The sequence below is a fragment of the Vanellus vanellus genome, assembly GCF_965231255.1.
Source record: "Vanellus vanellus genome assembly, chromosome: 6".
Lineage (NCBI taxonomy): Eukaryota > Metazoa > Chordata > Aves > Charadriiformes > Charadriidae > Vanellus > Vanellus vanellus.
The window spans coordinates 67,367,463-67,394,548 of NC_138911.1; the positions used below are offsets into that span (position 1 = coordinate 67,367,463).

At 37.9% G+C, this 27,086-nt stretch overlaps 1 protein-coding gene across 3 annotated transcripts in view; it reads left to right on the top strand.

Annotated features, from left to right (window-relative positions):
• EXOC5 (exocyst complex component 5) overlaps positions 1-26,738 on the top strand; it is a 29,050-nt gene extending 2,312 nt beyond the window's left edge. Inside the window, exons 2-19 of one of the 3 annotated variants that reach the window (XM_082485707.1) lie at positions 2,708-2,799; positions 6,404-6,551; positions 6,959-7,153; positions 11,330-11,394; positions 11,821-11,849; positions 12,000-12,109; positions 12,584-12,628; positions 12,728-12,868; positions 13,970-14,052; positions 14,512-14,721; positions 14,990-15,025; positions 15,916-16,063; positions 18,225-18,333; positions 19,039-19,159; positions 19,945-20,031; positions 22,713-22,821; positions 24,389-24,604; positions 25,075-26,738. In XM_082485707.1, the coding sequence (XP_082341833.1) occupies positions 2,708-2,799; positions 6,404-6,551; positions 6,959-7,153; positions 11,330-11,394; positions 11,821-11,849; positions 12,000-12,109; positions 12,584-12,628; positions 12,728-12,868; positions 13,970-14,052; positions 14,512-14,721; positions 14,990-15,025; positions 15,916-16,063; positions 18,225-18,333; positions 19,039-19,159; positions 19,945-20,031; positions 22,713-22,821; positions 24,389-24,604; positions 25,075-25,263 (2,133 nt within the window). In that variant the 3' untranslated portion in view covers positions 25,264-26,738. Of the gene's footprint in view, positions 1-2,707; positions 2,800-6,403; positions 6,552-6,958; positions 7,154-11,329; positions 11,395-11,820; positions 11,850-11,999; positions 12,110-12,583; positions 12,629-12,727; positions 12,869-13,969; positions 14,053-14,511; positions 14,722-14,989; positions 15,026-15,130; positions 15,188-15,915; positions 16,064-18,224; positions 18,334-19,038; positions 19,160-19,944; positions 20,032-22,712; positions 22,822-24,388; positions 24,605-25,074 lie in introns of all 3 variants that reach the window. The other 2 variants (XM_082485705.1, XM_082485706.1) reach the window with 2 other exon arrangements.
• Positions 26,739-27,086: the final 348 nt, after the last annotated feature.

The following is a 27,086-nucleotide window of genomic DNA, read 5'->3' on the forward strand; positions in this document are numbered from 1 at the left end:
ATTTGTATGGTAAAAAACTGAAGGACAGGTCTCCTATGAAGTGTTCTTGAAAAACAGATATTTTTCCAGGTTATGCCCATTTAAAATATTGCTACACCTGCATATAGTAGTGATTCTGCCATCATTTAAGTCTAACTAAAGTAATTAACGTGTCAAATCGTTAAACAGAATGCAGGTTTATAATTTTTGCAGAATAGCAGATATTGCAGAAGGAGAGAGGCAGACTGGGAGAGGATGAGCATTGCGGAAGAGGGGGAGGCATGTGAGTGCCCGTGCTGTGGAAAGGGCAGCGGAGGGGACTGGGCTGCTGCTGTTTCAGCTTGGCCTGGTGGCTGGTTGGGTGGCACCGAGTTTGAGGTCAACTACAGTGTTTGTTGCCATGTGCCTGGCTGGTTTGTGGGATGCAGGGGAGGGAGCTGCAGGTACTGTGCGTGCACATGCACTGGAGGGAGCTTGAGAGGAGTATAAAGGCATAATAGATAGAACAAGGTTGGCATTATTATTTTTTTTTGAGGGTCTAGGGCATGTATATCGGATTTTCTTAGGAGAGGAGGCTTTCACAGGCTTGCTCTGTAAATGTTGTTTTGAAAAAAAAAAAAAAAATTCAAGGTCATTATGTGTGTGTATGTGAATTATCTTTCAGTGCAAACTCCTGAAGGAAGAAATGTAGAAAACGTTATGTACACACGCAGAGCATCAGTAAACAGTGCACCCTTTATATAGGGTTCTTCCATAGCGCTGTACTTGGCATTGGTATCCTTGTAACTAGAGTGGTACTCCAACTGAATTACGGGATCTTCAGAGGAAAGATCGTGGTTGTGATTTTCATATAAAGGAGAAGTGCTGAGAAGAGCCATAAGGTAATTAGGAAGCTGGAGGACTCCCCTGAAGGGAATGTTACTGTATTGAATGGCTCATTTCACCTATAATTAAAATTGCAAAAATGTTCCCAAACATTTAGATGTAAAGATGACATAAGGAGAGAATTTACACTTGGTATGAAAACACTGCATTATAACTTTTGATGAAAAGGATTCACGTGAAGGAAACTTAATGTTGTCTATCAGGAAGAACTGGGTTAGAGAGATGAGTGACTTGTGGAGAAATTGTTTGTATGTGGTGTCATCCATTTGTTTTTGAAGCTTAACCAAGGAAGCTGAGCAAAATACAGTTACTCTAGTCAGTCTGAGTGAGGAGTTACTGGCTGACTTCTGAAAGGGTGAAACTTCTGTCCTATTTAGCAGGATTCAGCATGTCACAAAGAATATTTAAAAAACTTTTTGTATTTCTGTTTAATAGTTGGGCCTGACTGGATAGGGCATAATGTGTTTTTGAGGAATGACAAACCTTGAACTGGCAATATTTGCTTTCCAATACTTGTTTTTAGTTATTAAAATAGTACTGTAATGCTGTTTTTCCCTTTCTATTACTTTTGACAAGGTTTTAGACCTATTGATACAAGAACCAGTTTGATACTTGTGGAGGTCTGTTTATTTTTTTATTCTTTTTATTTTTTTAAACCAAGCTTTATTAAAAGCAGTGGTGGCGTGTTCATGTGTTTCATTATCAGAAATGAGTTGTGGTGAGTACCACTATTAACCAGAGCCACTCCCAGCTCTGTGTTGGGTTGTGTTTCACAGTTTTTACAACCATTGCTGCCTGTAATTTAAAAGCTTTCTGTGAAATCCTCGTGGTTGTGAGAATACTTTGCTTACTGATTTTAGATGTGCTGGTATTAGTACCCAAACAATGCTGCTAGATTATCAATGAAGTTGAAGTAATAAATACTACTTTTTTAAAGGATAGGTGTTGGACTGTGTTTTGAGTATTTAATATTCATTACGTGAAGAAATGTTTGAGCTGGTTTAAGTGTTAGGCCAACTGAGATAGGAGCTCTTGGGTTTATAATGAGGTCTCTGTCTTCAGAAAACATAGTTGGGGGGAGAAATAATCTTAACTCTTCACTGTTTTGTGGTATTTTTATGGAAGATCCAGCAAATATTGTGGAAGAAACTTGACTAATGTGTTTTTAGCATCACTCATGCCCTGTTTTTTTTTGTCTTGGAAAAGTCAAGTCTGTCATCTGTTTTTATGCTTGCTTTGTTGTTTTTTTTTCCTTTTTATCTGCTTTGTTTCTGCATCTGCAGTTTGATGTTGCATAGTGTCCAGTAGCAATCTTGCACTGCTTTTTGCTTGCTCGCGCAGTGCCTTGGTCAGTTCTGCTTGCGATGCCATGTTGGGAAGTGCATCAGAGAGTTGAGCGACTGCAAAGAAAACTTTGCCACGTAATTTTTTTTAGGCAGATCGGTTCTCCTATCTGATTTGCTGCATAACAGATGGCTGGGTCTTATGATGTAGTATCTCAAATCAGTGTAGCTGCTGCATGGTTCAGACGCTTTGCAATGACAAGCCATAAACTCAGCTAGAAATAAGGGCAGGTAATTTAGACCCAAGTCTTCACAGATCTGCAGCAAATTCTTTGCTAGTAGTCTGATAATCTCTAGCCTAGATGTTCAAACCCACCATATTAAGAACGGTGTTCTCTATATTAAATATATAAACATAAGAGGTGATGGGGTAATTGTCAACACTCTACTTGCTCTTGATTGTAGTAAAGCTTCTAAACACTTTCAAAATGATGTGTAAGCAGCTGCTTAAGGAACAACCTGCTGTGGCACATTGTAAGGAGTTTTTATTCTGTGGCTAGGAGCCTTTTGTGGCAGATGAATACATTGAGCGCCTGGCATGGAGAACACCTGGAGGAGGTTCCAGAGGTGGAGAAGCTTTTGATCCGAAAAGGTAAAATAAAATTGCATAATAGTCAAAGTGAATGTATCTCTAATTGTACTGTTTTATTACACATACAACAAAAAGCCTGTATGTAGTGTTGGTGTGTGTCCAAGGAGGTTTTCATTTGGGAGAATTGCTGAAATTTGTGACCATGAGCCAATTATTCAGAACCAATTATTCAGTAACTAGAGTAGGGAAAGTCACTTTCCGATTTAGACCTTTTGAATGAAGGAGAATTGATGTTGTTTGTCCTTGTCAGACATGAATGTTGCAAAGCACTAGAGTTGCCGGATTAAAGCATAATATGAGGCTTCACCGCTATGATAGTTAAGTCAATTTAATGAGTTTCTTGCTAGTTCAGCTCCCTGAGCTGGTTTGTTGTAAGACCCAGTAGTTTGAAGTCCTGTTGCAAACAAAAGGCACAAATGGGTAGGATGGAAAGAAATGCAGGAACACAGCAGTGTTTTAAACTGAGTTTGTGTGAATTTGTATAGTCTGAATCAAATGAACAGCTTGCTGCTGCTGAATGGAGATGGGCTTGTGCCCCTCTTCCCTGCTCTTAGCTGCACGCTGTGATAGCTCATCTTGAGCTAGCTCCTGGTATGTGATCTCATGATAAGCTAATGTAAATCACTAAAATGTCAGAAAACTAATCTGATGAGAAAAAAAAAATCAACTTTTTTTTTTTCTAGTTTGGTTAGCAATTTTGGGGGGCTGGAAAAGCCTGCGAGCAAGTGCAACGGGAAGAGGCTGTGTGTCTGTGAGCTGGTGGTGAGAAAGAACGTGACTCTGGAAAGGAGCTAGGTTAGGGTAGGGGAAGTGGGGAAGGAGAATGTAGTGCAGGATCATCTTTTGCTTGTGGTGAGCTGGCTTGGCTCTGAGAAACCTCACCCTAAGAAACCAGCCAGCATTGGGTGGTACGTTGGTAACACAGATGCACAATTTTGTACAGCAGTGTTCAGCATATAAGCTTCTAATTCAAACCTCTGGATCTTCTTTTGTTTTGAAAAGAGTGACTCTTTTAAATAGTACTACTTTTTAGCTTTTCTACCAGTATTGATAGTCTTTCTAGAGACATAGTTAACTTAGGTGTTTTCATTTTTCACGTGTTTATAACTTGGGAGATGGGCTTGACCTTCTTCCTGTTTTATGGTTATCAGAGTGCTGTTGAGCTAGCAGGGTCAACAAAAAGTTTAGCTACCCGAATGTTAATTTACATTATGGTGGTATAAATTCAAAGTGCAATAGCTGTTCCTTAGTGACTTCCCATCCACATGATGTTATTCTAGATTGAGATTGTTTGTAGTAACCTGAGCTAGAACTCATAAGAAGTTTAGCAATTACTAACTTCATAGACAAGCTGCTGTTGTTCAAAAGCAAATACAAAAAGCTTCATTAGCATGGACAAAGGACGTTCCTTCTGGAGCAGTGTGGCTCTTTGGAGCCTTATGAGAAGAGAAGCATCTTGTTGGAGCTCTAGCAAGGTGCTGAGCCCTTGACGTTCAGCCTGGGGACTGTATCCTGTGCAGAGCTTTACATGTGATTTAAGCAGGAAGAAGCCTAGAAATATACAACATTGCTTCCTGTAGCTCTTTATCCACAGTTGTGCCTAGGATATGCTGTAGAGTAGTTAATGATTTGTACCAACACCAACTCAGTTTAATCTTTCTTCTATGTTTCTGCTGGTTTGCTTGTGTTAACTTCTGTGATGCAGTTTCATATTTTTCAGGACAAGTGGGAGAATCCTGCCACAGTAAATATTTTTCTTGTGGGATCTTCTAGTATTAGGCAGGGAGCCAAAATTAGTATCATAAGAAATAGACCTTTTGGTGTATGTGTTTTTCTTTTCTGTTTTTGGAAGATGATGCTTTTGTTTGGTGGAAAGAATGTTGGATTCTTTATTTCTGTTCTGAGAAACCTGACCAGCAGCTACTTGAGCATTCTTTCCTCTCACTATATTGAATGCTATTGCTGAATAAGTGCTGAGTTATCACAATGCCTGTTTAAAAAACAAACCCCAAACTGAACAGAATCAGCTTGTTAAAATGAATAGAAACTATCTGCGCATCTCTAGGCTTTTGTTTGCAAGTATGCTTTGAGTCACTTACTATCGTTTAAATTTTATTTTAAAAATACTTCTGTAAGCTTAGTCTGTTCCTTGTGGTTTTCTGTAGAATCTAATGCAAGATGCTTACTCTTGGGCTTCTGGCGAGCAGGAAGTGGAGGAAAGAAGTCAAACATTGGCCTCAATCTGTTTTTCTTTAATAAGTCATGCCTTTAAGTCACTTACTGTTGTAAGGATACCACTTGAAATAGGTTTTTAGACCAGTACAGTGAGCAAAAAGGCAGTTCACATGCTCCAAGCAGCGGGGTAAAAGCCAGTCATTTTAGCAGCAGAAGTTAAAGCTGAAAATTCAGTGACCCTCCATGCAACTAAAGAGTATCACTTTAGTATCATTTAGGTGTTGCTTGGAGAAGGCTCTGGATGTTGGCCAAGAGAGGTACTGTAGTTGTTACTGGGAAGGAGTCATGTGAGGGTATAATAATATGTTCTACTTTTCTGGTTGCTGAGAGAGTCTCTAGCCTGTGCACAGGGAGCCAGGAGAGGGACTGTGCTCATTCGGCCTTTCAGCACCACTGCAGGTTGGATGGGCTTCACATTCACAGTATACCTTCTGAACAGAATATATGTGAAAATGCAGATTCCCGAGTAGTCTAGAAATAGCTCCTTGGAAGGGATTCCCATTTCCTCTCCTCTTCTGCTTTGACATTAAACCTGGACAGCAGAGTTCTCCAATCGTTTGTTTTCTGTTATTAGCATGAGGTTTATGGCTATGGAGAATCTGGGCATAATGTATTCCCTAAGCATCAGTGACTGGGATGTTTAGAAAATTATAAGCTGAAAAGATGACTGGAATGGGACAGGATGAATAAAAACGAGAATGAGAAAGAGAGAGACATTGAGAATGGAATCAAAAAGAATAGAGGAAATTTAAGAAGGCATTCAGATGTGCTGTGTTTGGGTAGAGTAAAATGTGAGTCTGAAAGAAAAAAAAAAATCAAAGTGATGGGAAAGGGCAGAAAAAAAACCTTAAAATGTTATATGTTATAGGAAGAAAATAAATGAAGACACGGTTATAACCAAAACAACATTATGAGACTACATGATTGAATTCACTGCCTGTTAATAGGATGCTGATTTATGAGTTTACAGTAACATCTACAGTACAGTAGAAAATATTTTCCTGTTATAGCCCTTACATTGAAGGGATGTAGTGGCCTAAGCTCTGTTTGCCCTGATGAGACTTATTTAGGGAAGATGAGGATATAGGGATTTTCCTACCTGTGGCAGAGCTGTGTTCTTGAGTGATTGGTATTTAGGTACTCCCTTCTCCCTCAGCCTGCGATTGATGTGATCACGTAGCTTTTATGTAGGCGTGGAGTTCTACACAATCAGGGTGGTGTGGTTTAAAACAAAATAGCATTTGTAAGCTCGACATGATTATATCAGCCTCGTAGACAAGTTTGGTTTTTAAATTTTTTTTTAAGCTTTCTGCAGAAGACAATGACTTCTAAACTAAAGTCTGCTTTACTGCATTTTATTTTAAATCAGATTATTGGAAGAATTTGTAAATCATATCCAAGAATTACAGGTAATGGATGAAAGGATTCAGAGAAAGGTGGAGAAACTAGAACAGCAATGCCAGAAGGAAGCAAAGGAATTTGCCAAGAAAGTACAAGAGCTGCAGAAAAGCAACCAGGTAAAGTCTGAAGAGTATAGTCACTGCTAAGCTGTGCAAGTTTTAAAAACATCTCATGCTCTGTTAACATTTCTTGGTACAGGGTGCTACTGTTTGAGATAAAAATAAAGAGGGTTTGACGGAAAACAGTTTACCCTGTCAAAGGGGGCTTATCTGCATGTTCCATTAATGAGTATTAGCTATTCTGAAAGTAGTGGGTCTTTGCAATAGTTTAAAGGAAGACACTAAACTTTAAGCAGTTGTGTGTACTTAATTAGTGGTTCTGAGTAGTTCTGTAGTTCTGAGATACAGCACCTGGAAAGCTGATGCCTGCATTCACTACGCTTCTTACTGAAGTAAACTTAGTGTTTCCCCAAGTACAGTAATTGGAAATCACGAGTTTTGTGTCTGTGCCTATGTTCTCCCAGGTCGCCTTCCAACATTTCCAAGAACTAGATGAGCACATCAGCTATGTAGCAACTAAGGTCTGTCACCTTGGCGACCAACTGGAGGGGGTAAACACGCCACGGCAACGGGCTGTGGAGGCTCAGAAGCTGATGAAATACTTTAATGAGTTTCTGGATGGAGAGCTGAAGTCTGATGTTTTTACAAACTCTGAAAAGGTAAGAGCTGTCAGCGGGATGAAAGCAGTTCAAAGCAATAAGCAGTACTGCCCTAATTACAAGCTGCTACCATGACTTACCATGGTCAGACTTCAAACCAGTGAGTGACTGACTTGTTAAAGTTTCATTGTTCTGAAATGTAAATTAACAACACTAGGCTGCAGATTGCTGATAAAGCATTTGTATTCAGTGATGCTTAATGTGGCAGTGTTGGCATTTTTCATTTTATGAAATTATCAGAGATTTGAGAAATGCTGGGAGGGCAACTTTAGAGTGCATACAATATCTGCTTTTTCCTTTGAACCCCTTGCCTCAGATCCACCCTGTAATGCAGAACGTTTCTGAATACAGCTTCTTTGTGACACTTTACTCTGTTGGGTCAGTCCACTGGCCTTGGATACCTTTTTGTCACAGCATGCCTTTGGGCTTTGTGTAGTCCTGTGGTTATGTCTCCACCCTCTGAATTTAGAGGAACCAGGCAGGCAAACTTCAAAGAAATGTTAAAGCATTTTGTTTTTCTTATGCTTCAAGAGTATGTTCATGAAGCAAATATAATCTGAATGGTGTGGCTAATAGAAATAAACTGAAGGAAAGGTAGTCCAGCTGTAAGCAAAAGGGCACATATTAGATTTCCCTATGCAGTTTGAAAGATAAGTTGTTGGTTTGGAGGGTGTTTTGGGGTTTTTTTTGGAGGTATGTCCTGAAGAAGCTCCTCACTCTTCTTAAGTTCTGTGCAGTTGTGTGGTTGTAGTCAGCAAAAAATTACAATATATGGGAATAGCAAAAACTTGCTTTGCACATTCAGCAAAAAAATATGTGCTTGAAATGCAGCTCATGAAGGACCTGAGAAAATAGGTTAATAGTCATCCCTCTCTACTGAGCTGAAGGTATCTCTCAGGGAAATGAAAAACTAATCGTTTCATATAGTTGTATTTCCAAGAAGTCAGTTGCATAGTGACTTTTGATTCTTTGCCTGTGGATATATGGTAATTGTCAGTTGATAGTTTGCCCTAACGAAAGAGGGAGCTCGTAAAAAGTTCTCTGACTTCCACAGAAAACAGAAAAGTTTCAACATAACAAAAGCCTCTTCCATGTCTACCTTTCTTTATTTTTTTTTTATTCTTAAGTAGGAATAAAACATACATTTAAAAAATATTTAATGGTAACATGATAAATAACAAAGCATAAGTTCAAGAGAATTGTGTGTTGTCTGCTGAAGAGTCTCGTATAGAAATCAACTTTCACTTTACCTATAACTTAAAGTTCTGTAATGCTTTCTGTGGGAGGATCTGAAAAAAACTGGTAGATAAATATGGTAAGCCTGGAAATTGTTAAACAAGTTAATCTTTAAACACCCTGAAGAATAATAAGACATTCAGCAAATCTGAAGGAAGACAAACATAGTAAAGTAGAAGTCTTGTGCTAGTCTGCAGAGGAAGCGTGTGGGAACACAAACAAGATTTTCTGGGTACAAGTTATCTTACTGAGACTAATTTCAGTCAGGGTGGGTTAGTACTGTTAGTACTGCTTTGTAATTTTTTGTCACCTGGTTTAAATAGTAAGTAGAAGTAGTATTTATAAAAGAACCTGCCTAGGCATGTGCTATTGCATCTTAAGGCATCTTTGAACTTAAAATAATTTTAAAGTATGAGATAGTAACTAGTATTCTTAAATGTAAAACCTTAATGCTTTGTCAATGTCTTCTGATCTTTGAACTGATGTGAGTTTTAGATAGCGTTTTGGAGAATCTTTTTGTACTACACTATCCCTCGCAAGGGTGGGTTTTTCTTTGAGATGTTGAGGGCAGGGGATACTGTGAAAGGAGAGGCAAGAAAAGAATTATAATGGAGTTATTTCTTAGGGAACTCATGTTTTTCTCAGTAGCGTCAATCCTTAAAATTTGTTGGATTCCTTTCTTCCCTACACTCAGGTTGTTGCTTCCCATATTACTTTCTGCTATCCATACTGAGCAATTTCTAATTTTGCATCTCTGTGAAGGTTTTTCCTTGCTGTCCTGTCCCATGTTACGTAACGTGTCTTCATCTTCTGAATCCTTATAATTTCCCTCGCAGTGCCAGCTAACCAGTCCCTATCCTGTACAGAAAAGTCTCGAAGTGAGCATATCGCTCTTGTTAAAGCAATTAAACTATCAAAATAATCTAGCAGCTCACTTGTGTATCATGCAATAGCATTGTCCTTTGTTTAATGTGTTTACTATTATTCTTACACCCTTTTCTCCATTCATATTCTGTATTCCACCTTATTCCATTATGCCTTTTAACTTGTTCATAAAAATATTTTGTGTTAAAATTCTCTTGCCATTATTTGTTCATGATTTTTCAGATTTTTTTGCTAGGTATCTTATAGCCTTTGAGTTGTATTTTACAGAATCTGTACTTATTTTGATTTAATAGTTTACAAAAGACTGATTCTATTAAAAATTAAATACGTCCAGTTTTAAGTAGAAACCATGGAGAACTGATTTGTCATGGCTTCTGTTATACATAAGAAAATGCCCTGAATTCAGTAAAATCTAAGTTAGTTAACAGCTATTGTGTGAAGAGAAGATAAAGAAAATGAGGTGTTTGTGGGGTGTTTTCTTCATAGTTTGGTTTTTTTTTTTAATAACATTGGTGAATAACTGCTGGTATATAGACTTAATGACATCAGTATTGATCACAATTGTTAGGTATTAAGGTTGCTGTAAGCAAACAGAAGTAACTGCTGTTTCATTGAATTTATTTGAGGAGTGTAGCTGCTTCTGACTTAAGAGGCTATTGTAAGCTGACAGTTCAAAACATAAGCTGCTCTTAATAAGCAGAGTGGATATACTTTATGAGAGACCCTGTTTTTGCTGAACAACCAACCTAGCATGATGCCTGTCCTCTGTATTCTTACCTGTGTGTCTTGTTCTATCCTTGAAAAGTTTTAATCCCAACCTACTCTAAGTGGTGGGAGAATAGGATTTTAATACTTCCTTTCCTCTCACTCCAGTTCCCTGGAACATGACTAACAGGAAGAACAAGATAAAATGCATGTTCTCCATGTTCTCTGTTGTGTCGACTTATAAAGGTTTTGCTTGAATGTAGTAGCTGGAGCTTTCATCACCCACTTCGAGGTCCCTTCCAGTCACCAAGACAGCATAATAAAGCCTGTAAAACCATCCCAGAGCTGTGGCCGGTTTGGGTCAGTCAACACTGTGCTTAAATCCGCTGAACTTCAGTGACAACCAGCTGTGTTCCCCATGTTTTCAAACTGGTGTTTTCTATAGTTTTAGTCAGCCTAGAGAAACAGTCACTAAGTGCTAACAAGGTGCACTTCCCATGCTGATTGATTGTAGAAGAATAAATGCTAAAAGGTTTTGCTGGCCAGGACAGAGCGGAAATTTGCATGCTGCTTTATTTGTTAATTTTGTATTCATGCGACTATTGCTATTTTGTAGATGCACGATTAACTAACTTTCTTCTTGATCTTTGCTTTGGACCTCAGAGTTTATAATTTCTAATTCTAATTTCCATTTCTCCTTCCTTGGGAGTACGTGGGGTACTCCAACTATGCTCTGCTTTGACCTGTTTTTTCCCCTTCTTTCCTTCTCCATGCCGAGCATTGTCATGGCTTATTTGGATACAGCTAATTTCATCAATTGCAAAGAATTGCCCAGTGCTTTTCCTGACATGTCTGAAAGGGTCGCTAGCCATTTCACTTCTGAGTTCAACAGAGATCTCTTCTGGTTGGGTGTGATTCAGTAAGACTTTTATCCTAATCCCTTGTAAAGTATAATGTTGCAGTTCAGCCAGCTCCGTGTTACAGCTATATATTTTATTCCTAAATGGAAGGGTGCAAATTTTCATGAGATTGCTGTAGCCACGTTCTGATCTAGTCAGCCCTGAGGAATCTTTGGTCTGCAACCTGTATAGCTACATTGGCCTGGTGCGGTGATGAGCTATTTGTCCAGGTAGCTTAAGACACCTACACGGACATACCCAGTGTGAGCATATACTAGAAGACTTCTTACCATACAGGAACTTTAAGGGGAGTGATCTCTTCCACGGGTATATCAACTCAGCCCGCTTCAGAAATAGGAACTACGTGTATGAAAATTGGACAGTGGAGGAGGAGGAAAGGAATAGCTGACATTGAGACCTTTAATAATTCTGCCATTTTTACTCTCACCAGATTAAAGAGGCAGCTGATATTATTCAGAAACTGCATTTGATTGCACAGGAACTGCCTTTTGACAGGTAAGATTCTATCTGAACATCTTTTTTTAAAAAAAATAATAATCTTCACATAGCTATAATTTTCTGATGCTTCCCTTGTCTACTTTTTTTGGTGCTTTACTTAGTGATTCATGTAGCATTTGAGATGGATTCTGTGCTTATTTCTCTCTCCTCTATTCTTGAATTTGTGTTCACACACTCATGTTGTAGGATCATCTTTACATACACATCCTAAACTGCTTAACAGACTTTTAATGGGATAATTCTGCTGTGCTGACTTAATGCTAGATTTGAATTAGATGCTTGTAGGTTTTCATGGATATAAAGAGCATAACTTTTCTGTCGTCTTTGTGTTATGTGTTTTCATTTTTAAGTAGAGTGCCTGTTACTCTGATTTCTCTTGAGATGTGGATTTGAATTTAATCATGGTATTTTTGTTCTTAACAGGTTTTCTGAAGTAAAATCAAAGATAGCAAGTAAGTTCTCTATCCAGTTCAATCCATATCCCTATATTTGAATTGTTGAAGGTGATTAAAGAAGTATGCAATATAGTCAGTATTACAGTTTTTGTCAGTGCTTGTGTTACATAGCCTGATGGATTTTTGTTGTTATCCCCTTTCCTCTAGGTAAGTACCATGATTTAGAGTGCCAGCTAATTCAAGAGTTTACCAGTGCACAGCGGAGAGGCGAAATCTCCAGAATGAGAGAAGTAGCAGCAGTTTTGCTTCATTTTAAGGTAAAAACTGAGGGGTTTAATTTAAATACATAAATAAAACAACCCACGACACAATAAATGCCTGTTTTAAGTGAACATATTTGCATGGGCACAGCCACCATATCAGATAACACATTTAACTTTAAAAATATGGAGATGTTCCATCCAAAATCGAATGTGGGGGAATAAGAGGCAGAGATGGGGGACTGGAGGCAGTATCAGTAGAGACCATTCCAAGATAATCTTTTCTTTTATGTGCGTGAACTGGCTTTCATGCTCTAGAAAACGTTGAAACCTGCAGTGTATATCCTTGTAGACTGGTGATAAGTCATGTTACGTTAGGTTTGTGCCAAAAATGGGTTTGAAGGAGTCAACACTCCTGGTGATTATTTTTTTTTCAATAAGTTTTTCACGGGGGTTTTATTTACTTGATTTCGTTTTATACTGAAAGCATGGAGAACCTGCTTTAACAGAGTTATTTTGCTCCTTCCATAGGGCTATTCCCATTGCGTTGATGTGTACATAAAACAGTGTCAAGAGGTAATGCATTTTGTTTTACATGTATCTCTTTGGGTGTTGATATATTTAGTCATATAGGTGGTTGTAAATATATTATGAAATGTGCTTCTAAAACCCTAGGGTGCATTCCTGAGGAATGACGTCTTTGAAGATGCAGCTATTCTCTGCCAGCGAGTGAATAAGCAAGTTGGAGAAGTCTTTAGCAATCCAGAGACTGTGCTAGCCAAACTCATTCAAAATATCTTTGAAGTTAAACTTCAGGTATTTCGAATTTTAAAATGTTGAAGTTCATTGAGACTTGTCATCCAAAAATATTGTATCTAGTAATAACAGTTAATGAGGGTTTATAATATTTGTGATCTTGTGTAAGAATGTGGAGTCACAGCTGCTTGCTTTGCAACAGTTCAGACAGATAATCAAGCCTATATCAAATAAAGCTGCTTGTAGTCTGAATACAGTGCCACTGAAAATACTCAAATTCCATGTGTAAAATTATAAAGGAATCGATGTGTTCATTAGCTAATTCAAAAAGTGTCATACGCATATTTGATTTCTTCTATATGCCCCCTGCCAAAAACATGTCAGGAAAAGAGGTTTCACGTTTAATAAGTATCTTTAATCTGTTCATTCTTGGAATTGAGTTTCATGTGTGAGGTTAGCATTGAATAAGCGAAAATAACTTATGACGTGAATGCTGTCTCACAGCTAGTGCAATACTTATATGAAAGTCTGGAATAGTTGAAAATATTACGTTTTTCATCCTGTGAATACGCTCACTTCACTGTGTAAAGTCAACAACATGAGTATTCGTTACAAAAAGTAATTTCCCTGTAGATGTTATTCTCCTTATAGTGCAGAGATTGAGCTTGTGCTTCACCCCATATTTGTGTGTTAGTTTTGACTTAGTATTTTATGGTAAATAATATTTTTTTTGTCCAGATATTCAGTGAGAAGAAGTCTCTAAGCTTATATCTGCTTTGTGTATGTATTATGATAAGCAAATATGTAAGCATCTCCTTTGCTTACTGTCAATTGCAGAAACGCCCCTAGGCCTCCAGTGCTTTTGATTCTTAAAAAGAGGGGATTTTGTTTGTTGGTCAAGCATATTTTCAAAGCAATCTGTCTTTTGTCTTTGCTTCACACACTACGGCTTTGTATTATTAAATAATTTTCTTCTAAAAGATGCATCTAACTGTCTGTAGATAATGCAGGATCTGTAAATTAGAGATTTAAAAACAAAGACTATATGAATTACATTAAGTAAGATATACACTTTGCAGTAAATACATAAAATCTAGCAAGTAGTGAGTGTGACCTGTGGTTGCTAGTTAGTCTTCTAACAGATGTACCCAAATTTTACAGAGTTATGTGAAGGACCAGCTAGAAGAACACAGGAAATCAGATGCGGAACAGTATCTTAAGAATCTCTATGATCTATATACAAGGTATTTATAAATTGATGATCAAATTATTGTTGTAGATATTCTCTTGTAATAGATTGACTTATCAAGATGTAGGAAGAGAAGTGAAAAAAGTAAACTTCTCATAAAATTGAAAAATTTTTATGGCCATTAACCTTTACAATGATTGCTTTCCAAAAGAAAAATGAAAATTGCCATTATTATTTTTAATGGGCAGTATTTAGTATAGCGATCTTTGAGAGTAATTTTAAAACTGCAAAAGCCTGTCCTCTGCATCTCACTGACGACTTACTTGATTGCAATTGTACTGTACGTAATTAAACGTGAATTATGCGAAATTCTTTACTGAAATGTAAAGCTGCTAGAAGTCTTAATCGCAATCAGGATTCCGTTGTGCTATGTACTTTACAAACATATAATGCTGTAATTCATACAAATTCAGCCTTTTCCTCCTCTCCCCTTCTTTGTTTCTTTTGCATAAAGAACTACTAATCTGTCAAGCAAATTGATGGAATTTAACTTGGGTACTGATAAGCAGACTTTCTTGTCTAAGCTTATCAAATCCATTTTCATTTCGTACTTGGAGAATTACATTGAGGTGGAAATTGGTTATTTGAAAACTAGGAGTGCTATGATTCTGCAACGCTATTATGATTCCAAAAACCACCAGAAGAGGTCCATTGGCACTGGAGGGTAAGTTTCTTCTGTGAAGTTTCATGCTTTTAGAACGGAAGGGAGGTGGTAAGGGGAGAAACATACTATTTGCCATGTCAGATATATGGTGATGAACTGCAAAAGAGCAGGCTACTAAAATGACGTATAGCTTTTTATAATTTGCTATCACTATATGTTAACTTCTCCTAAAAAGTGTATTGCTCTTGGTACATGTGAAAGGTGATGCATGGTATTTATACACTCGTGGGAAATTAAAAATACCAGTTAAACCTATGTTTCAACTTAGGATCCAGACCCACAAAAGGACTGAAGCAAAATTAAGGTACCTAAAGCATGTATATGTGTGTATCTAAAAGCATACATTTTTTTTCACCTGCCTAGGTCTTGTGGTCCCCTCCCAAGACCTAGGAAGGGGAAAAGACCATAGCAATGTCAGTGAGAAAGCTCTTAGTGAGCCCAGAAGATGCAATGGACTTAGAGAAAGGTAAAACAAGACTTCATTATCCTCAGGGTAGAGAAACTCTAATAAAGGAGTAGCGAGAAGTGGGAAAGGAAGAATTAAAACTTGTGTGAAGCAGAGGTGATAAGACTACTGCACCTTTCAAAGAGCTATTGGGTTCAGTGTGTCAGGAATGAAAAGTGATTTGGAGAGAACAGCAGCAGCAAAGTAATTAAATGAATTAAAAAACAAAGATGAAAATTTAATTTTCTTGGGGAAAATTAAATTGATTGTAGTGACTGACTTTATGGGTTGTGTTATGCATGGAAATGTGTTGGAGCATGCTTGACTAAAACAGGACTGCTGAGGTAGTGGATGAGGATGAGAGGATTTGTGGGCGTGGATGAGACAGAAAGCTTTCATTAGTGTTTTGAAAGTCCAATGTGACAGAATGTATGGAGGCTACACTTTGTCCACAGAGCATAAGTGCCACAAGTTTCAATTGAAATGACTGTTATTCCTCAATGGGGAATAGCTGGTCCCATGGTGTGAACATGCCATGGTAGAGCACAGTTGACCGTGGGATCAGAGGTGGTAGCTCTGCATTTACTGGCGACTTTTTTAAGCTTGCAAGACTGTCTTAATGCTTGCATATCCTAAACTGTGTCTTGGGTTCTGTTTTTTTAACAACTAAAATATCCTAAATCATTGATGAATTTCAACATCAAAATTTCCATCCAGTGAAATCTTCTTTTGGTATATCTTTGTTCTAGTATTCAAGACCTCAAAGAGAGAATAAGGCAACGTACAAACTTACCATTGGGGCCGAGTATTGACACACACGGAGAAACCTTTCTGTCACAAGAAGTAGTGGTTAACCTTTTGCAAGAAACTAAACAAGCTTTTGAAAGATGTCACAGGGTAAGTTTGCTTCCTGTGATCTCCATTAGTGATACAATTTTCTGCATGGAATTAAATCTTGAGGTTCAATTTTCAGATGACGTGTGATAGGAAGGAAGAAAGGACATTATTAAACAAATTAATTCTCTTTTGTGTTTTTTACTGAATCAGGGTCATGGTGGAGGCTAAGGGTTTGCTTTTGAAATGTGGATCTAGTTGTGTTTTCTGTTTTTTAATACTATTTATTTTTGGAAGAAGTAGGGGGTTAAACCTATTGTGTACATTGCTTTTCATACTAAATTAGACCCAAGACTTGAGAAGCCTTCAGCGTATTTTTTTTCTGCTTTAAAAATATAGAGAATAGTTCAACAGTTGTTTTCCTGTGTCAAATGCCAATTCTTCTAGCATTAGAGAATATCACCAGTAAAATGCTGAGAGGAATAATCTTTAACATGGTTTACCTTGGTAACCCTCTACTGTTCTTTCAATGTTTTAGTGTAACAAAAAAAAAAAAGTCTTCCTTCTGTTTAAATCTCTGGGTTTACTGTCTGTCAGTTACTGTTTGTCTGATGCTTTAGTGTAAATGAAAATCCTTGAAATTTAATTTCAAACTTAAAAGCTAGGGATTTTTTGTTAGCTAACTATACTGATTTCTGACAAATTTTAATGCCTCTAACGTTCTAAATTAGCTTAGCGCAGAAAAACTTAACATTTAGATGTTTAGAAGTTTTAATATTTGATATACTTCAAGGGTCCAAAGATAAAATAAAGTACACATATAGCACTGTTACCTGTCCACTCTGGGCTGACCGCCTTCCTAGTGGTGAAAAGTCAGTGACTGCAAGGCAAGCAGGTAGATCATTTTTCTCAACATGGTAGTTGCTAGAAACGGTCGTTAAATTAATGATATAAACTAACTTCTTCCAATTGTGCACAACGTCTATTTTCTTTTTCTTCTTTCCTGTTGGGATCAGAATTTTTCATACTTGGTCTGAAAACAATTGTATGTATTGGGGTAGAAACCAATGCTAAATGGGTCTCGGCATATAAGGAGATTTTAGAATTACAGGTGTATAACTTCTCTGTTATACATGCTGCTAGGGTTTTGTTTGTGGTCAGGGCAACTCACTATGCAAAAGAGAAGTTAAATATGTCCCTGGCTAACTAAATTGTAATATTTATATCACATGACAGATGCATGCAGGTATGCTGTGTGTCCCAGCTGTGACTGCTTTAGAAAATATAAGTTGGTATTTCTGAATGTGATCGTGTATTGCAACATTTTGGTGTTTGGAAATCTCTAATGGTGTTTTGTTGTTGGGGGTTTTTGTTTTGTTCGTTGGTTTTGTGTTTTTTTTTAATATAGCAGAAATCTTTGGTAGTATTGTTACGTAAATTAACTTGAATTGCAATAGTAATCTTTCTTATTCCTATCTTCATAAAGTTTTCACATAATTCCTTAAAAACCAAAGCTGTATTTCTTATGTGCAAAAGCCCTGTTGCGTTTTTCTTTAGAAAAGGGATTTACTGCCAGGTTGCTGGCCAAAATCCCACATTGCTTACAGCTCATGAAGGTACAGATGCTCTGTGTATATATGGGCATTGCTTCACTTAATAAAAATTTTTGTGCTCCGTTGACTCCAGCTGAACAGTGATAAATGCAGCTGAAGTTCAGTTTGTGTTATGTTTTCCTGCGGTACTGTGGCAGTGCTAAAAGAACAACTGCAATGGGTGAAACTGAAGGTCCATCTAACCCAGTGTCCTGTCTCAGACTGTGGCCAGTGGCAGAAGCTTGGTAAAAGAGAAAAAAAGCAGGGCATGGATAGAGTCAGCTTTTCTGCATAATTCCTCAGATTACATCTGGACAATTGTGGTTTAAGGGCTATTAATTAATATCTTCCATTATTATTACTGTTATTACTATAAACCATTTATACTTTTGCTTTTTGTAGCATTTGTGGCATGTAAACTTCAGTTTACTTGTTAATGCTGAAGTGTTTATTGATACTAAAGGCTGTTCCTGAATAGTTCTCTGTATAGACACTTTTAATTTAGAATAAAATTCCAATTATTCTGGAATACCTTTTACATTTTAAGCTTATCCCCTACGCAGTATTGGATAAACTTTCAAATGTATGTAGAACTGACCTTTAGGATATTTTTTTTTTCTTTTTCTTTAAAGCTCTCTGATCCATCTGACTTACCGAAGAATGCTTTCAGAATTTTTTCTATGCTTGTAGAATTCTTATGTACTGAACACATCGATTACGCATTAGAAACAGGCCTTGCTGGTAAGTTTAATATTTTCTGAGCATTTCATCTTGTTGGCATTTTCGTGCAGATGATCTTTGCGGGTCCTTGCTGTGCCTTATTGATTGGCCTTGTTCAGGATGTATTGGTTAAATGAAATTTGTTTTGTGTATTTGGGAGTCAGCATTTAATGTTTTCTAAAGTGTAACTTTCATTTGGGGAATTGATGCACAGATGGAAACATGCTACTGTCTTCAAAAACATTTGTCACAGAAACTGGGACAGCAGCACTCCCTACCTCTTTTAATTGTTCTCTGTGCCATACCAAGAGAATATTTTTATATTAAGGCTTAGTGTCTTAAGTTTTATAAGAATTCCATGCTTGTTTGCATACCCGTGCATTTTAAAAAGTGACAGTAAGTAACAAAACTGCTTGTGTTAAAGAAGTTAAAATCTTGACAGTGAGAACCTGTCTTTCTTACGTGAAAGCATAAAACTCGTTTTCAGAGAAATACTTAAATTGGCCATTCCGTGTTGGTTTTAGAAATTGTACAAGCAAGATGTCCCTATGCTTATTACCTGATACAGCTATGAGAAGTATTGTATATATGGCACCATGGTAAATTTTTGACTCTTAAGCCTGTGACTTAAGCATTGTGGAAACATACTGCATATTTCAAAAATCATCATGCTAATTATAGGAACTGCATATCATTACAATCCTAATGAAACCTTTTCTGCTTTAGGCATTCCCTCATCTGATTCAAAGAACGCAAATCTTTATTTCTTGGATGTTGTCCACCAGGCCAATACTATTTTCCATTTATTTGACAAGCAATTCAATGATCATCTGATGCCATTGATCAGGTACTTTATTTTGATAAGAATTTCCTTTGTGAATGGTCATTTTTGGTGAAGAAAGCGGTTTTTTTCATTCTTCATCTCTGTTAAGAGGAGTTTATTGTTGGAGTGGCTCAACTTGATGTTGTGGGAAAACAAAATGCTGTAATGAGAGGGGGGAGAAGGGAAGTAAAACAAGTCAGTACCTTGGAGAACTGATGGGAGAGGGGGAGCTCCAAGAGTGTCGATAGGAAGGAGAGGCAAGTTTCTCCTTAGAGACCTCACTGCTTCATTACAGGCCAGGACTAGAAGGGGTTATGGCTGCTCCTGGGGCTGAGCTGGCAATATCAGGGCTGCTGAGATTCCTGGGGGTACCTCACAGGCTCTGCAGAGGGAGCAGCTGCCCACGCCTTGGGAGCCACATGTGAACTATGTGAAAGCTGCATGTTGTTGGGAGCTAGGGGTTGGATACGCTCGAGGTAGAGCCCACTAATGTGCTGTGAATTAGTGTGCATGAAAAGCTAGATGTGTTCGCCTACCTGCCAGGGGCTGGCAGCAGCCGAGAGGTAAACACAATGCTGCCTAAAGCGTGTTGCAGCATGTATCGGCACTCAGCAAATCCTGCTCAGGGTCGGACAGCTGTTCAGGCTGTTGATTTGTTGCTCTGAAGCTAGCTAACTCCATCTAAACTAGTCCTTTCTGATGGGATGGGAAGGGAAATCGTAACACAATCCTGTTGTAACGGACCCAGCAGACAAATCTGTTTTGATATTTTAACACTGTCACACACCCAACCCTTTTTACTGTTGCAGTTCTTCTCCTAAATTATCTGAATGCCTTCAGAAGAAGAAGGATATTATAGAACAAATGGAAGTGAAGCTGGATATGGGCATTGATAGGCAAGTAGAGATTTACCCTTTCTGTTAATCATTAGTCCTTGTAAAACTCCTTTGTGAAGTATGTTAGCTTTCCTTTAAAGGATTAATTATTTCTGGACACAAAATTGACTTTTTAAATACTTTTTTTTTTTTTTAAATCTATAAGTATGCATTATTGCGATTTTTGTTTCTTTAAAGGGTCTTATTCCTCATGGCAGATTTCTGACCCACAAATACTTCTGCAAGGATGCTAAATGATTTTGGTTATTTTGAAAGAGTGCAATAATTCAGTTTTACCTTACTGTCTCAAACCACTTTAAAGAGAGGAGGAATGATGATTGAAATAGGTTAAAGACTTGCAGGATTTCCAGTAGGAGCAAAGTTTGACAAAAATAGGTTAGATGATTTGCTTGAATCTGTGCAGTGCTATGGATTAGACCTAGTCATAGAAGTCTGTAGACCTGCAATAATTTTGAGTCTGACATTGACTTGCTTTGAGGTTGTGAGCGCCTCATTTAATCTCTTTTTTTTTTCTCCAAATAAAAATGAGGGGATAACTATAAAAAATGTAAATTAAAATCATAGCTGTTTTGTACCAGAGGAAAATAACAAACTAACAAGCTTAATGTTAGGAAACGGAGCTGTTGTGCGATGCCCTACTTTGGTCCAGGAAGCGTGTAGTGTTCCCGTATTTCAAGGTGGCATTAGTCAACCTAGAACATGTTACCTAAGCTTTCTATACCTGTTTTCTCTCTGCAGTAATGGAAGTAAGCCATCCTGTGGGTAATGAGGGCTACTCTGGAAATTATTGTTGAGGTTTTTTTTAAGGATCACACCATACTGGAGAGGAATGAGAACAGCACTGTATAGGAAAAAACAGCACTGCATTTGGGTCCTACCTGGTACTTTCTGCAGAGATGAGGAAGAGATTTGATGTATTATTTGCACCTGCGTTTTCTACAGGTGCAAAAATAAAGGTGGAGATAGAGGATGTGTAAGTGGCAATTGAGATTTTAGCTGCTCCTGCTGGAAGTGACCTTAGAGGTTTAAACACAAAGTTTGAAATACCTGGGCCAGTGAGGCCCTAGGCTTAGATCTAGACAGATGTATGTCAGTGATCAGCATTAGAATAGTTTGTAAGTGTGTAAAATAATTCATGTCCTAAAAGTGATAGTAAGACTTATGATAACAAGTCTCTGTTAGAAAACTATATGTTCAAAGGTTTCTGGATGGAGACTTCAAAAACATTTGTGCTTTGGCACAAAAGAAAGATTAGCTTTGAGATTAATGTTACATGTAAAATGTGTTTGTGTACCTGCTTGCATGCTGCTCTGTGGTGCCACTGATGCTGTTGAGAATTGGTTGTCTTCCTTAAACTAGATCATTCCTTTAAAAAATAAAAGCAAACTTCTAAACGTTGATAGTTTCAACATTATCAAATCTGGAAAAGACCAATAGCATCTTCTTGAGTGGCATTCAAGGCAATTGTTTACCTTTGTCAAAGTGATTTATTAGCCAAACAAAATCAGTTCAGCTGGTTTTTCTTTCAGTATGTATTCTGTCTAAACAGCCTTGTTGGGAGTATTTATTGAAAATAGGAATATGGAGAATGCAAGATATAATTTCTTTAAATTTCTATTGGTATGTGAATTGTTAAATGAAGTACACCTGAAATGCAAGTCTGAGCTCTATGCATAGAAAAGAAGTTTATTCCCTCTTTGGATACGTATATACTTTTCTCCTTCACCCCAACTTGACTCCTTCAAGGCCTATAGTGGCCTTGACTGTGTTTTCTTCGGGGAGGTTAGAGGGATGAGGCGGTGAGGAAAAGGGGAGGGGAAAAACAAAAAGGATAAGGCAGAGGGTGGTTCCTGGCAAAGGCAGGCACCGAAAGAGGTATGCAGCCTCGTTCGGCTGCTTTGCTGTTTAACTTTTGGTATGGACTTAAAGTAAACCGGAGCCTTGACCTTAGATAATGTTCTGAAAAGATAAGTTCTGTGAGGGAGAAATAAATGGTGCTGTAAAACTCTTATTAGATTTCTGAGAAGAAAAGAAATACAAAGCTCTGGCAAAGGAAGAGGTTTTGCCTTCCCCCCCCACCCCCCCCTTCATTTTCCAAGTGTTTTCTGATGCTTGCTTCTGAGTCATACGCAATGTGATCTAATGCTGCTACACTCTGGAATGCTTCCTTCAGCTTTCTGATTCCTTCTGCATTGAAGAATGCTATCGAGTTTCTCTAATGAGCTGGATTTGAATGGATTACCTTGCAGTTAATGTGTCCCCTTTAAAACTAGCTGGCCAGCATGCTGTGTGCTGTGCTGCAGGACACTGAACTTGGACAAAAGAGTTTTTAGGGTTGTTGGGTTTTTTTTTGGCTGATTCTTCTTTTTCTAACTGCTTACGTAGAATCAAGTGTATCTTCTCTAGTGAATTTCATTACAACTTCAGAAGAGTGCGTGTGTGTGTGTCTGTTAAATGAAGTATTTCCTTTGACATGTCCTAGCATCGCTTGCTTCTTATCATAAATGCTTGTTTTTACTATATCTTCTGTAGACTACTCAAATGTTAGGTAGTGGGGTATTTTTCCTCATTGCTTTATGCTGCTTACTTTTGTATAGAATCATATAAGTATATGTAAATATAAAAATAAAGGAAATTAAAATGTTCCCTTCAAAACCCAATTTGTATTTGTAACTTTAAAGGACACTGAATTGTATGATTGGACAGATGAAGCACATCTTGGCTGCAGAGCAAAAGAAGACAGATTTTAAACCAGAAGATGAAAACAATGTTTTGATTCAATATACTAATGTAAGTAAACTGAGTCCCTGTTCATCAGTATAGCTTCAAATGCTCATGAGTGGTACCTGGTACAAGATGTTCCATGTCAAACATGCATTAGGCAACATGTGCATTTGATTAATTTACTTAGCTATTCCATTTTGCATGAAGCACCACCAAACTCCATGGACTCTTTTCTCAAGCTGAAAAGGAACATTAGCAGTTTTGTATCAAGTGTCAGACACAAACCAGTAGGTGCTGGACGAACTGTCAAATTCTTTCCCCTCCCAAGAGGCCCAGATTTGGAACAAGGTTTTTAGCTGATAATTAGCTTTAAGCTATGAGTTTCAGAAAATCAATTATAAGGTACTGTCTAGTTGCTGGGTGCTTTTTCCCCTTAGAATGGTAGGAGCATGACAAAGCATTATGGGTATGGCATGAACATTCTTTGCTGCAGAACATTGTCTCTACCACTGATCTGTCTGATTACCAGCCTGCAGGCTGCTGGGAAGCCGTAGTGCTGGGTTACATTAGGCTCTCGTTAGAGAACAATGCAGAGAGAAGTAGAGAACAAACTACAGCCAATGGGAAGAAGTGAGAGTGTTGCATGAATGCCTGCAGCCAGGTGAGAATGGGAGAAGTGCAGTAGTAGGACGTGAAGTGAAGATCATGGAATGTTTTGGGTTGGAAGGGACCTTTAAAGGCCATCTTTAAAGTTCAACCACCTGCAGGGAGCAGGGACATCTTCAACTGGATCAGGTTGCTCAGAGCCCCAACAAACCTGACCTGGAATGTTTCCAGGGATGGGGCATCTACCACTGCTCTGGGCAACCTGGGCCAGGGTTTCACAACCCCTCAGGGTAAAAAACAAACAAACAAACAAAAAAAAACCAAAACAAACCCAAAAAACCCCTCTCTTCCTTATATCTAGTCTGAATCTACCCTCTTTTAGTTTGAAACCATTATCCCTTGTCCTATCACAACAGGCCCTGCTAAAAAGTTTTTCCCCATCTTTCTTATAAGCCCCCTTTAAGTACTGGAAGGCTGCTCTGAGGTTTCCACAGAGCTTTCTCTTCTCCAGGCTGAACAACCCCAACTCTCTCAGCCTGTCCTCACAGCAGAGGTGCTCCAGCTCTTGGATCATTTTTGTAGCCCTCCTCTGGACCTGCTCCAACAGATCCATGTCTGAGGATGCCTGCATGGTTGTTAATTTGGGTTTATAATTGCACCTGCCCAACAAGAGGTTTTTAATCACTTCACACACACACACACACACACACACCCCCTCTTGGTTGATCATTGTTTGAATTAAAAGCCCAAATTAAAATGTTCTATTCTGAACTGATATGAATTATAACTTAATTGAATATTGTCTTGCAAACATCTTTCTACTCGCATTTTGCATCTTTATGTAGCAAATAAAAAACCGTTGGAAAGCTATTAATTGGAAAATTACTAATTTCAATTATATGATCTGAGAAGTTTAAAGACTTAGTGACTGATGTTCAGCTTATGATGTGGAAGCCACTTTGAGAAGAATGTATTTCTAGAAAGTAAATTACCTAATTCTTTTTTTTTTTTCCTTTTTATTATATAGGCTTGTGTTAAAGTCTGTGGCTATGTTAGAAAGCAGGTGGAAAAGATTAGAAATTCTATGGATGGTAAGAATGTGGACACAGTTTTGATGGAACTCGGAGTTCGTTTTCATCGACTTATCTATGAACACCTACAGCAATATTCCTACAGTTGCATGGGAGGCATGTTAGCCATCTGTGACGTGGCTGAATATAGGAAGTGTGCCAAAGACTTCAAGGTAAGCATGTATGGGTTGGTGATGTACAGCCGTGTTGAAATTAGTAGCAGAACTCTATTTTTAATCAAGCATTTTTCCTTCGTGAAAATAGTTTGTTTCTGTTGGAACATCAGCATTTCAGGTACTGATGTTATATATTCTGTTACTATACCAGCAGTTCTTTATAATGTTATAAGAGAGTTTCCTGATACCATTTTATTGCTTGCAGGCTGTGTGTTTATTGCGGAAGTAGTGAGTCTGCATTATTATGTGTTCTATGTATATCTCTCTTTGTATATCTCTGTGTGTGTGTATCTCCCTGCAGACATATATGTGCATGTATCTGTAGATACACGTGAGGAGAGAATGATGGATGTAAATCCTCTGTAGGGAGGAAGTATTTTGAGAATCTAGGCGGACATTGTGTCATAAGAGTTCAAGCAACTCTAACTCTTAATATCTGTCTTTCTCTGTTTTTCTCTTAACCACAGATTGCGCTAGTGTTACAGCTCTTTGATACCTTGCATGCACTTTGCAATCTTCTGGTTGTAGCCCCGGATAATTTAAAGCAAGTTTGCTCAGGAGAACAACTTGCTAATCTGGACAAGAACATCCTTCACTCCTTTGTTCAGCTGCGTGTTGATTATAGATCTGCTCGTCTTGCTCGTCACTTCAGCTGAGAGCATGGAAAGAAATGTTGTACCTTTGGGCCGGCCTCAGTTGCTAGAAAGCACAGGGAATGATTTCTTACCAAACCATGGTTGTAACTTTTGCAGGATCAGGACTGTTCAGAATAAAGCAGCAGCCATATTTAAACGTGACTATGTAGAAGACAAGCAGGTAAAAATCAGAATGATAGTTCAGAATGATAGGTAAGCTAAAGTTCTGGGGAAAAGTTTTTCAAATCTACTTGCTACTGATTTTTTTTTTTTTTTTATTGGAAAAATGTTGGTGTAGGAAAGCAAGTGGTGCATTGAAAGTATTTTAGTCTTCGATATTGAATTATCAGATACCATTTGTTAGACTTGAACTACAGAGCATAGCGTAGGTAAAGGATTACATAGAATAGACCAGTGTAAAAACATTCTTCATCAACTTTAATGACTTTGACTTCAGCACAGCTAATCATAATCAAATTATCTTTGATTGGTGTTTCTAAGTCATTTCTTTCATTTAAAACGTTATCCTGCTCAATGTAATTTCTTGCTCTAATTAATTAGCTTGGAATTTCTTTGAGATGTAGGAGTAAAAGCAACACTATCCCAGAAAGATGTAATTTATTCATTGTGTAGCATTCGAAACGGAACTAAAGTGGTGACAAGTTTGGGGTTGGTTTTTTTTTTTTGGTTCTTTGGCTTGGTTTTTTTTTGCACCTAATAGTCAAGGGCCCACTGGAATGTATTGCCATTGTATGATCTGATGTTCTTGTCTCTGTTTGATACTGGCACACTGAATTTTATGTATGCTCCTAAAGTAAATGCAGCTGCCTTGTCTAAGACATTCTTATTACAAGGTGAAGGTGCCCATTGTTGGGTTAATATAAGAGAACTCTCTTCTGTCTATTGTTTTGTATGTAAATAAATTCAGATTATAACAAAGTGAAAGGATAAAGTGTAGCCCAGTTGTTCAAACGTGGGAGTAATGGACAGCGGCTCTAGCAAAAACCTAGAGTTGAAAACTCCTGTGCTGAAGGTAATTGATTCTCAGTGCCTGAGCAATATAAAATGTTGAAGTGTGCAAAAGCTTCTCTTCCACTTACCATAATTTTAATATTGGAGACAGGTTACTTTGGTGTCCGTTACACTCCAGTGTTTATTCAAGGTGTTTCTGAGATGGACCCATAGCATGCATATAGTGAACTGAAGCAACAATGATGTTTGAAACATCTGGAGTAGCTTTTCCACAGGCAGTTGAAAATTGTTGTAAATAGACCTTTGTTCCGAGTGAGCTCTTGTGGAAAACAAGTTGGAACTGCTGTGGTTTGTGTCTTCAATCTGGCTTACATCATCCCTGAACAAATCATCTGTAACACTTTATTTCTGCTCTGAGCTCAGCATATGTTACGGAAACTTCTTCCTCTCCCATCTTCACAGCAGCATTTCTAGAAATCTACTTTGAGGGTTGGTCAAATAAAATTATTTTCCTCTTCTGTTCATGACTTCCCAGGTGTGGTCAATATTGACAGACTTGTGTGGAACTTCTCTTGGTTAGTTGAGGTTCTGCTTCATTTTCTATTTAGCAGAGCATTGTATCAGTAAACAAGAGGAAGGGTGCCAGACTGTCTCAAAGTATTCGGGGAGACTGGCTGCTTTGTTGAGCTCTGTAGCTCTATTCCTTGGCCATGGCAAAGCCACAAAGAGTTTTGGACACTGGAGGAGGCACACTATGTACTGATGCCATTTTTTTTCAAAAGCTCTGATGTGAATTCAGATGATACCTCTCTGTTACCTCTGTAACTGAAAGCCAACAATTTTAAGGCTGTGGTTTTATTAACCAGTACAAA